The sequence below is a fragment of the Hemicordylus capensis genome, chromosome 3 (assembly GCF_027244095.1).
Source record: "Hemicordylus capensis ecotype Gifberg chromosome 3, rHemCap1.1.pri, whole genome shotgun sequence".
NCBI classification, from domain to species: Eukaryota; Metazoa; Chordata; class Lepidosauria; order Squamata; family Cordylidae; genus Hemicordylus; species Hemicordylus capensis.
Genome location: NC_069659.1, coordinates 31,695,507 through 31,707,238, shown reverse-complemented (window position 1 = coordinate 31,707,238; position 11,732 = coordinate 31,695,507). Strand labels below are relative to the sequence as shown.

General features: G+C 43.9%; 1 protein-coding gene and 1 long non-coding RNA gene across 11 annotated transcripts in view; one reads left to right on the top strand and one right to left on the bottom strand.

The window, feature by feature from the left end:
- The window catches only part of LOC128351441 (uncharacterized), a 54,701-nt gene extending 49,791 nt beyond the window's left edge, over nt 1–4,910 (bottom strand). For all 3 annotated transcript variants that reach the window (XR_008319774.1, XR_008319775.1, XR_008319773.1), the window contains exon 1: nt 4,777–4,910. This is a non-coding gene — a long non-coding RNA (uncharacterized LOC128351441). The remainder of the gene's footprint in view (nt 1–4,776) is intronic.
- C3H11orf65 (chromosome 3 C11orf65 homolog) overlaps nt 4,684–11,732 on the top strand; it is a 35,217-nt gene continuing 28,168 nt past the window's right edge. Inside the window, exons 1-5 of one of the 8 annotated variants that reach the window (XM_053310991.1) lie at nt 4,684–4,702; nt 6,516–6,618; nt 6,859–6,925; nt 8,391–8,502; nt 10,507–10,599. In XM_053310991.1, coding sequence (XP_053166966.1) covers nt 6,912–6,925; nt 8,391–8,502; nt 10,507–10,599 — 219 coding nt within the window. In that variant the 5' untranslated portion in view covers nt 4,684–4,702; nt 6,516–6,618; nt 6,859–6,911. Of the gene's footprint in view, nt 4,703–4,849; nt 5,213–6,515; nt 6,620–6,858; nt 6,926–8,390; nt 8,503–10,506; nt 10,600–11,732 lie in introns of those variants that run through there. The other 7 variants (XM_053310994.1, XM_053310990.1, XM_053310992.1 and 4 more) reach the window with 7 other exon arrangements.

Below are 11,732 nucleotides of genomic sequence, written 5' to 3'. Positions count from 1 at the left end.
GGTTATAATCAACCTCTGCTTGAATGTTATAGTGCCAACTCTGAACACAAACCTTTTACCTATTTGGTATGCTTAAGCTCTCATGAGCAAGAGACTCAGATCAATACCTGAGTTCTGGTCTTCGGTGCTGATTTATTTCATTTCATATTATTTTTGATATCTAGGAACAGTTTGACTGCCTTTATTTTATTCTGGGAACATGCAACCTCTGCCCCTGATGACACTGGCAGGATACAGGGACCGTTCATTGCCAGTGGCTACACTGAAGATCAAAATGAAGCTGTGGAAGCAGCCTGGCTCACAACTCAGTAGCTACATATCCAAGAGAAGGGTCTACCTGTAGCTTCTGCTGCTGTGATTTAGCCTCAACTAGAGAAAGCTGCTTTCTTCTACAATGGATTACATTCATGCACTAGTTTGAACCATACCTCCACTGCAAATCCAGCTGCCTAGGACACTTTCCTGCCATTCCTCCTTTGTCTATACTGTTATATTGGATATAAAAACGTGCTTGCCAATGGATATTCAATGTAATTTTAACCATATGTATGCAGGTGCAAAACCCACTGAATTCAGTGGGACGGATTCCCAAGCAAGTGTGTGTCGCATTGCAGCCTTAGGTTGAACTTAGGTACCCACTTCCTTGGATGTAAGCCCTGCTGGGCTCAATGGAACTTATTTCTAAGCAAATATGTACACAATCGGGTTGCATAGCAAATACAGTTATCTTCATTTTTTGTATAATTTTTTAGGATGTCTGATTCTCAATATGTTTTTTTCAGTAGTAAGTTCCATTCCACTTAGTAGTAAGTTCCACCCCACTCCCCATGATAAGCAGAAACAGATTACAACACTGCAACAGTTGCCTGATGTATTCAGTCTGCAATGGGCATTTTATTCTTGTTCTCTTCATTGAGATTGAATGCAGATCTGGTCATACCCAATAACAAGAAGCATCTCTTTAATTAGAGCATTTAAATGTTACTCAACTTTCCTATGAAGGCATTAGCTAAAGTGACTGGGCTGGGGTAGGGAATGGGGAATGCTGGCCCATCTCATGGGAAGCAGTTATGTTGTTGTTCATTGATTGATTTATATTCTGCCCAATCCAGAGGGCTCTAGGTGGATGATACTACTTGTAGCTGTATTTATGGGCCCACATTCCTTGAAGGATTCACAAAATAAAAAAGATCACATAAATGGACTCAGGAAAAGAGAAGTGAGTGTAAGGAAGATGGGGGCATGCAGGAAAATACTTTTTTAAAAATCAAAATCTGCTTATTACTGTGTATCAAGCCCCAGTTATTTATTTAATTATTTTTACATTTATATCCTGCTTTTCCTTTGAGGAGCTCAGAGTACATGCTTATGTTTATCCTCACAACAACCCTGTGAGGTAGGTTAGGCTGAGAGATACATGACTGGCCCAGAGTCACCCAGTGAGTTTCATGGTTGAATGGAGATTCAAACCCGGGTCTTCCCAGTTCTAGTCCAACCCTCTAACCAGCAGCTCCCCGCCCCCCCCATCAGTTGGCAACCTAGCAGGCCACTGTGCTGCTGGAGAAACCTCCTGTATGAGAATCTGGCTAGTGTTAATGGCAATCACCTATCTACCACCTTATCCACTGACATTGGTATGGATGCTTGCTTATGTTTGCTTCCTGCAAAAGGCATTGTTCAGAATGCTTGGTGCCTGAGCCCTTTTGACTTTAGGCATAACTGTGATAACTGAAAAACAAGCAGCATAATTGGTGTGTGGGGGGGGTGTCCTCGCACTGGAGTTTTCCCAGTCAACTGAGGCCCTCCTGAATCTTTGTCCCTAGCCACAATGGAGAATACGATCCTGACTAACCTAGAAGCCAATCAGAGCACCATCACTGGAAGTACAGAAGCCCCAGCGAGGGAAAATAATTGAGATGTGTGGAATGGGGCCATAACTCTTACCATTTTGTAATTTTGGTGATGGGGAGCTGTTTGCAAAAACAGCCAACGCCATCAACGAAGTAAGAAGGAAAGATGTATACCATGTGCTTAAGATGCTACGTTTATACAGACTTTACGTCTTACATGCGTTCAGGAGTCTGTATGCATGTACATGTTTTTGTGTGAATGATTGTACATGAGTTCATTTAAAAAGTGAATCAGCACGTGCTGTGCTTCTGCACAGCATTAGAACCAGGTAGGCTTGTGCCCGAAACATTTCGGAGGCCATTATGGAGGCCTCCGAAACGTTTAGGCTCCGGGGGCCATTTCGGTGCTTCGGCACCAGCGGGGGTAGTCCTTTAAGGGTGGGGGAGGGTGCACTCACCCCTCCCGCCGCATAGCCCCTGCCAGTGCTCCATCACTTTCAAGCCCCTCGGGGCAGCAGCGTTCCTCCCTGCCGCCCCGTTTTCATCATCAGCCGGAAGTGGCCGGAAGAAGTAACCGCGTGTGTGCCCGTTGCGGGCGTGCACGCGCCCGTCTGCCAGGCGGGTGCACGCGCACGACGGGCGCACACGCGTTTACTTCTTCTGGCCACTTCCAGCCGATGATGAAAACGGGGCGGCAGGGAGGAATGGTGCTGCCCCGAGGGGCTTGAAAGTGATGGAGCACCGGCAGGGGATATGCGGCGGGAGGGGTGAGTGCACCCTCCCCCGCCCTTAAAGGACAACTCCCGCCAGTGCCGAAGAAACTTCGTGCACATCCCTAGAACCAGGCAACAATGTGCAAGATACATCAAAACCAAAGAAGAGTCTTGTGGTAGTCACCCACTCTGTATCCTCGCACCCACTGCATCCAAGACATGCCAGTTCCAGTCCTTTCCATAAGAACAGCTGTACTGGATCAGGCCCAAGGCCTATCTAGTCCAACATCCTGTTTCAGATAGTGGCCCACCAGATTCCTCTGAGAAGCACACAGGCAAAAGGTGAGGGCATTCTTTCTCTCTTATTGTTACTCTCTTGAAACTGGTATTTAGAGGCATTTTGCCTCTGAGGTTGGAGGTGGCCTATAGTCACCAGACTAGTAGCCATTGATAGACCTGTCCTCCATGAATTTGTCTAAGCCCTTTTTAAAGCCATCCAAGCTAGCAGCCATCACCACACCCCATGCCAGAGAATTCCATAGATTAATTATGCGCTGTGTGAACAGCTACTTTTCTTAAAGTTCCCGACATGAGTTTCATGGGGTGACCCCTTGTTCTAGTGTTGTGAGAGAAGGAGAAAAATTACTCTCTGTTCACTCTCTCTCCTATTTGCATAATTTTATACACCTCAATCATGTCACCTCTTTTCCAGACTAAAACGCCCCAGATGCTTGCCTCATAAGGAAGGTGCTCCAGGCCCCTGATCATCTCAGTTGCCCTCTTCTGCACCTTTTCCAGTTCTACAATGTCCTTCTTAAAATACAGTGATCAGAACTGTACGCAGTACTCCAAATGTGGCCACAACATATATTTGAAAAAGGGCATCATAATAGCATGTTTATTTTAAATCCCTTTCCTACTTATCCCAAGCATGGAATTTGCCTTTTCACAGCTGACACGCACTGAATCGGCACTTTCAACGAATTTGAAGAGATCCTTTTGGAGCTCCTGACAATCTGTTTTGGATTTGACTATCCTAACTAGTTTAGTATCATCGTAAATCGAGGACGGGAAGGGAAAGGAGCGGAGGGAGATGAGGAAGGGTGGGATGCTAGGGGAAAGCCCCCCTCATCCACTCCCTGCTCCAGTTTATTCATTGACTGATGGTGAAATAGCCGAAATTGTTCTGAATCAAGGTGATCATGATAATAGTGACAAAGAAGATGACACTGCAGAAAAAGTGCCTATAGTTGACATGGTGAAAATGTGTGATGGGCTTATTGAAGGCTTATTGAACAAGAAATCATGTCAGTTTATACAATCAAAGAGAGACTTCTAAGACAAAAACCGTTGTTAATGAGGCAGATGACTCTGGAGGAAACATTTAAAGAAGCCATCCAGCAGCATGCCCCCTCATCCTTAGAGGACCCACTTCCTGGTCCCTCAACTGCTACGGATGTTGCTTCTCACGATGATGTCAACAATCATGTACCCTCTCCCTCAGGTTTCTCAGGCCATATGTAGTTCTGGTATTTGAGGTTGCATTTATCTTCTTTTGTAAGCAGAGCTGACTTTTTTTTAGTAAGTACAAAACATTATTTTCACATGAAAACTGAATTTCATCTGCACCTAAAATGCCATGTTTGAGTCTAACATGCTCAGCAACATTAATGCATTGAAATTTTCCTCGCAATTAGTTTTCATTACATTTACAGCTACCTGTAGTTATCGTAAATTCAATGCTTATTTGTTTTAATACTTTAAATAAAACCTGAAAAATTAAAATACAGTGTATAGTAACCTTTCGTGTTTAGACTTGGATCCCATACCCAGTATGAAAATATTCAAAAATCCAGAACAGTCCGAAATCTAGAACACTTCTGGTCACAAGCAGTTCTGATAAGGGATAGTCAACCTGTAATCCCTTTCACCTCAATGATGTCCCTCCTCATACTGCGTGGGAGATGGCAATGGCAAACCGCTCCTGTATTCTGCCACCATAGAAAAACCACAGGGCTCTGTGGTCACCAGGAGTCGACACCGACTCAACGGCACGCTTTACCTTTAAACAATGCATAGGGTCGGACTTGAAGGCTGCCTAGAAATTATTCTGAACTCATCATCCGTAGGGGATTATAGGTGCCTGCCACCGTTGAGCAGCGCCCCCCCCCGCCCCCAGATTCCACCCCTGCCCCCCAAACACACACACATACCTTTAACGGCCCACGGGGACCTTCCGGCTTCTCCTGCCACCTTCGATGTCCTTCCTGCATTCCCTGCTACTAGGGCAGCGGTAGTCGGACTCGTAGTAGCCCGGCAGAACTTAGGCCGCGGCCTTCGCGGTTACTATGGCAACCGAAGCGCACGCTTCTGTAGGCAGGACACTCGCCCAGCTGCGGGAGCTGCCGGTACAAGGGAGCGGGCGGGCTGGAGGGCAGGGAGAAAGCGCCCGCTGTGCCCACCACTGCACACTCTGGACGCTGCTGGCGCGGGACAGAAGCAGGCTCCGAGGACTGGGGAGAGCGAGTGAGACGCTTATACGGGTTGCGGGGCGCGCGTGATCACCCACGCAGGCAGTCATCTTTGGAGTGGAAGCCCCCCTCCCACGCGCGTAACACCCATTCCTTGTGTATTTCACCCAAGTTCGGTGTATGTGTGGTGGCTCTTCCTAACATTGTTGGTTACTGTTATTGTTGTTAGTTGTGTTTCCATCCCGTCTCTCTTCCAAGGACCCGAGGAGTAGCACTTTATGCTTCAACCAATCCTGTGGTGTAGGCCAGGCTGAGAGCGACTAGGGTCAGGCAGTAAGCCTGATGTCTGAGGGGGGATCTGAACACATTATTTCATTCATTCATTCATTCATTATTCGATTTCTATTCCGTCCTTCCAAAAATGTCTCAGGGTAGTTTACACAACAAACAAATAAATAAATAAATAAGATAAATAAAATGGATCCCTGTCCCCAAAGGGCTCACAATCTTTTTTAAAAAAATTAAGATTTTATTAATTTCTAACTGCCCTGAGCCATTTTGGAAGGGCGGTATAAAAATCAAATAAATAAATAATAATACAAAGAATACAAAATGCAAGAAAAATATATTTTAAAAATGAATCAAAAAGATAAAAGGCATCTCTAAACCTCTATATACTGTGGTAAAGTACAGTTGATAACATACAGATTTACTGTCTATACCATAAGAATTTATCATGTAATAGCAAGCAGATTTAGGACTGGTTTATGTATTCTTTCAAATATCAAACCGGTTTTCAACCAACAGACATTAAATAATTGCTTCATTGCAGCTTTTCTTTAATTAGTACATTCTAAAAAGGGAGGGGGGGAGAAAAGAAAGAAAAAGAAGGAAAATTAAAATCACAATCCAAAAAGAAACATCAGATAGACAGCAGCGGTACTGTGCTGGGGGTGGATAGGGCCAGTTACTCTCCCCCTGCTAAATAAAGAGAATCACCACATTAAAAGATGCCTCTTTGCCAAGTTAGCAGAGGTTATTATGCCCCGCACTCCTAGTCCAACAACTCTCTAAACACCATATCTCTCACTTGCTGTAAAGGGACTTTGAGGTATCCCTTGCCTCCTCCCGCTATTCAGGCAGGCTTGGGAGAGGAGACACAGAAAGATATATACCGTTCTCCAGTCCAGAGAGATTCCTTTCCTCCTGGAATGGCAACCCCAAAACCAACGCAAAGGGGCAACTGCAGGGGGAATTCAGAGGTGGTGTGTTACTTTAGGGTTGGCAGTAGTTTATCTGCTATTGCTTTAAGTGGGGATTAAGCATCCTTTTTCTGGATTGTATTTTAAGCAGTTATAGTAAACACTAGTCATTGCAGGTATGTCTCTTCAACCAGTTACCTGCATGTAGACAAATTACTGTGGACTTGTTCTTTTTAATCTGCATATTTTAAATCAATTTATGCTGTGTTTGTAATTTAGTGCTGCAATCTGTAATCTGCATAATCTGAAGAAATCTCACTGAAGCGTCAATGAAATATGTGAACAATTCCAGGGATCCTGCAGAGTGGTTTGTTCATGACAAGTTATGCTCATTTTTTCAAACGTCTTTTTGTTGTGTTATGTTGATGTTCAGCAGTGTACATATAGTTGTAGGAATACAAACCAATACTTTGTAGAAAGCAAGCACTTTATCCCCAGTCTTTGCTACCTTTTCTCTTCATTCAGAATATGTAATTTTTGTTAATAACATTGCGAAAGCAGGGGAATGAACAACAAATTCTTGAACAGCAACTATAATCCATGCTGTTGGTTTATTTTATAGGATAATCCATTGTCAAGAGTATTCCAGCAATCAAAGATAGAAGTAACAAAGACATGGATAAAATTGGGTAGGTTTCAACATTGTAGATATAGCTCTGTTGGTCTATCGGAGGGGAGGAGGAAATCAACAATTTAAAGTGGGACACTACTTTTTCCATAATGCTGGGAAAAGTTGAAGGAAAGAGAAGAAGTGGATGACCAGCAGCAAGGTGGATGGACTTGATTACGACAGCAATAAATGCACCACTGAGAGACCTTAAAGGCCAAATTGAAGACAGATCATCATGGAGAGAATCTATGTGGTCACTAAGAGTCAGCACCGACTTGACAGCACTTAATCAATCAATCAACTACTTTTATTAGGACCAACTAAAGAGTCCCAAAACATTAAACAGCAGCTTTTGAGTTCTACAGGACTCTTCATCAGACTAAACAGTAAGCAATAAAACAGAAGAGAATAGAGCTACAACTGAAAGATTTGCCAATGCCTAATAGATAACAGATAAACAGCCTGATCCTATGCCTATTTACTCATAGGTACACTGCAGCACTGTGTTTAATAGGGCTTACTCCCAGTTGTGCATAACTGCTGGCCCTGTTGTAATCAGTGGAGCTAACTTCCAACAAAATGTGCTTAACATTTACTATAGTTCCAAGCACATTTCCTTGGGATTAAGTCCCTTGGGGCCAGGGCTGTAGCACAGAGGTAGAGCATCTGCTTTGCATGCAGAAGGCACTAAGTTCAACTATTGGCATCTCGAGGTAAGGCTGGGAAAGATTCCTGCAAGAAACCTTGAACAGCTGCTGCCATTCAGTGTAGACAGTACTGAACTTGATGGTCTGGCTCAGAATAAGGCAGCTTCCTATGTTCCCAGGACTTTTAAAACATGCATAGGATTGGGTTGCTTTAAACTTTAAGCCTTTTACTTCCAGTGCATCACTTCTCGATTCTAGTCCATCACTTACGAATACATTGATATGATACAGATGTAGAAGATAGACTTCTTAAATTAAGTGTACGTTCTGATCAATGTGAGTCTTATTCAGTTTACAAACGCAAGGAGCTTGAATACCACTCATGACTTCACTTGTGAAAATTTTCTAAAAGATTATTTTGGCCAACAAAGCAGCTTAAAATGCTTATTAGTAGCTGAAACTGAATAAAGGTAATGATTTGTGATCATTAGAAGTAGCTGAGCTTTCTTTTTGTCTTTCATTATGAGGAGCATTTTTAATTTGCTTCAATTTCTTTGCCTTGGTTTTTGGCAGAAAACTATGTAAAGGCCAGCCATTATGAATGTGTTATTCATACTTCACCTAAGTTATGAAATGGTAAACTAATAGTCCAATTATCAATAGCATTTCCCCCTCCTCAGTCATAATTTTGTTAATAGATAAATATGGTTTGTCATGTTGATTTAATATTAAAATGAGAGCCTAATTTTAAAATGAGGGGGGGAAATCCCAAAGATGATGAAAATAATTACTTGGCAATACCTGTGAATGATATCCCACAAATGTATTGTTCCACAGACTTTCACAACGTATCAGAAAAGTGGAGGCTCTAATAGAACATCATCGTTTTGAGTATGATAGACAAGACAGAGCCGCAACTATCATTCAGAGAGCTTGGAGAAGTTGGCTGGTGAGTCAGAAGTCCCATTCTCTAAATGCCTGAGTTTTCAAACTTATATATAGAATAACACAGTGAACTCAACGACCAAATGTATGCTACCTGTAAAAAGCATTGCTCAAAATGTCTGCTCTCAAGGTCCTACCGTCTTTTTGACATTATGAATAACACGATGCCTGCAAAAGAGGTGGTGTAACTGAAAAAAATTCCCCATTGGAGTCAACAGAGAGCCTCAGGAAACTCCTTGCCTCGCCCACCTCCACCCCCAGCCACAATGAAAGGGAAGAGTCTCACCAAGTTAGAAGCCAGTCAGGGCACAATTACCAGAAGCACAGAAGTTCCAGTAAAAGAAAATCATGGGATGTGTGTGGCACAAAGCCACACTTCTCTCTTCCCATTTTGCAACACAATGTACAAATGCACAAATCTCAACTTTGGTGATGGGAAGCATTTTGAACAAAACAGCCAGGGCCATCAGCAACTGGATAATATTTGCCTTCTAAGGACTCTTACAAGTACTGTGCTTCAAGGCTCCAAAAACACTTGCCAGGAACCTCAAGTCCACTCGTGCAACTGGGACTGCAAAAATTGTGGGTTGAGGTTGTGTGATGTATATTTATTTATTATTTATTTAACATATTTTGACGGATAATGATGGATTCCTTTTTTGCATAGCTAATCTGAGGACATTGGTACTCAGTGCTGTGCTGAGTAGCGAGTTGCCAGGGACAGTCTGGGAGCAGCTGACATTGTTTCTACAATTCTCTTGTGCTTTTGATTCCCTGCTGGAAGAGCAAAGGATCTCTGCTAAATTATTGCACTGTAAGCCCTGATATAGTGGCATCTGGTATAGCAAGACCATAATATGGGGTTGGCCAACTGCCTTAACAAGCATTCCTTCTTGACGGAGAACCCTGTAGTTCTGTGAGGGACATTAAGGATCTCCAACATAGGATTCTCAGAACTCATATTGAAATCTAGTTCCAAAAATTGACAAATAAACTGGTATAAAACTAATATGTTTGTAGTTTAGATATAGAAATAGATTTGTATGACCTCATTTAGTAAAATCACACTGTTGGTGAAGTTCAGGTATACTACACAGACAGAAGATACTTTTTTAAAGGGTAAAATAATCAAATTTGGGCTTGGCAGGGAGATTGAGCTCCCCCTCCCCCTCAAAAGCTGAATTCACGTGTAACTATTTTCTGTTTGCTCAGATGGAATAGGCTTGTGGGGAACTGCTTAGACAACATGTTCATAATGCATGCCAATATTCAATCTGGGTAGATGGAAAATATCAGTGCAGACTGGGAAAAAGAAGTCTAATGTCTTGATCATGTGAGTAATCCCTTACTCTGAGTGGCTTACATTATGCGCAGCACCCTGCTGATTCAAGAGCAGACACACACACTGGCTCAGTGTGTTCCAAGAACTGCGTAATTGCTATAGCAATGATTTCCTCATCATTCCCAATGGGAGAAGTGTGTCCCTACAGTGAGGCTGCAATTCTTAGTAGCCATGGAGCCTCTCCACGCTCACTAACAGCATGGAGCCTCTCCACGCTCACTAACTGCTTTGGGGACTTTTGTTGAAAAGCGTTGTATTAATATTTATTGTAGTTGTTGTAGTAGGATGGGCTTTGAAGTAACACAGAACCTATGAGAGTGCCCTGCTCTTGGACTGGCAGGATGCTGCATAGAATACAAGCCAGTGCATTTTAATAAAAAATAATTGTTCAAAAGCTTTGCTGCATACGCTGGGTTTACTTTATAATTTTACACCTCAAAGCCCATTAATTTCCCCCCTCTCCTTTTATAATCTAAGAGAGCACATTAGAGAATATTCCTCATAATTTCATGTTACTTTGAATGAATGCAGTCCATCAAGCCAATGTGACACAACCTCCCTCAATTTCTATTGGTGTTTGTGTAGGGACTTGGACATTATGTATTTTAATATGCCTCAAATGTGGCAGACAACCTAACTATGACATCTAAATGGTCTTTTTGCCAGGATATTGGTGTCTATAGCTACTATAAAGAACTAATAGGCTTTAAACGATGTGGGGAACCTTGTCTTCTGATGAGATACATTGAACCTATAGAGGTAAGGTTTAAATTGATGAAGCTATTTGATGCTAAACCTAAATTCAATGAGGTTTAATTTTATTTTTCTCGGCTGGTGTAGGAGGTCACCCAACGTGGGATTACATCCCTCCACATGCTCCAGAAGGCAGGAAGTAGAAATACTTGAAGATCCTTAACTCCTTGCATGTGGGCGGATCCCTTCAGTTCTACTTCCTGCCTTTGCTCCAGAGGACACAATTGCTAGCTTGTTCTTTGGCCTATGCTTTATATTTGTTTGTGAGTCTGGTCATTGTTCTGGCCTTCATTCATATTTTCTTTTCCTATCTTCAATCTTGATCAGTTCTGTATACATTTTTTTTTAAAGGAATTTATTTTTTACTTCACTCTTTTTACTTATCGCCCTCCCCCCCCCCGCTCCGGCCTTTCTGTCTTTCTCCCTCCCCGCCTCTCCCCCTCTGGAGAGGCCCTCCAATCGATGGCCCGAGAGAAGGGTGTGGGCCTGCTCGCACTCAGAGAGCACTCGGCCCGGCAGAGACTTTTCCCACCAAAGCGGCGTGAGGGCGCAAAGAGCCTGGACAAAATGGCAGCCGATAGGGGGAGCCTCGCTGGCACCATTCAGCCACAGCGGCTATCCACCCACTCCGATGGCCAGGAACGGGATGCTGTGGCAGTGCCCATGCACGAGTTTCCTCTGCAGCCCTCCCTCCCGCGATGGAAGAAGTAGAAGAAGAAGCGGCACTTGGAGAGGGAACAATCGCCCAATGCCCCAAGGCGCCGCGCAGCCACTCTGGCGCGCACACCCGAAGTTGCTGCGGAGGAGGCGGTGTCCTTAACCCCGCCCCTCCTGTCGCCGGAAGCCATGGGCAGGCCATGACGCAAAAGTCAGCAGTCCCCGAACTCCAGGGGCACGGAGGCAGCGGGAGTGGCCGGGGAGGATCGGGAGCACATTTCGGAGGATCCAAGACGGGGCGGCAGCCTGATTGAGAGCATGCCGGTGAGTCCTGGGCCTTCATGGGGGAGCGGGGAAGAGGAGCCTCAGCCTCCTAATGGAGATCCCCCACCAGCCCTAGCCCTGTCGGGGTGGCTTCTATGGGCGGGTCAGGAGGTGCGTTTAATCCAGCGCTAATGAAGGGCTGGATAGAAGAGGCTGTT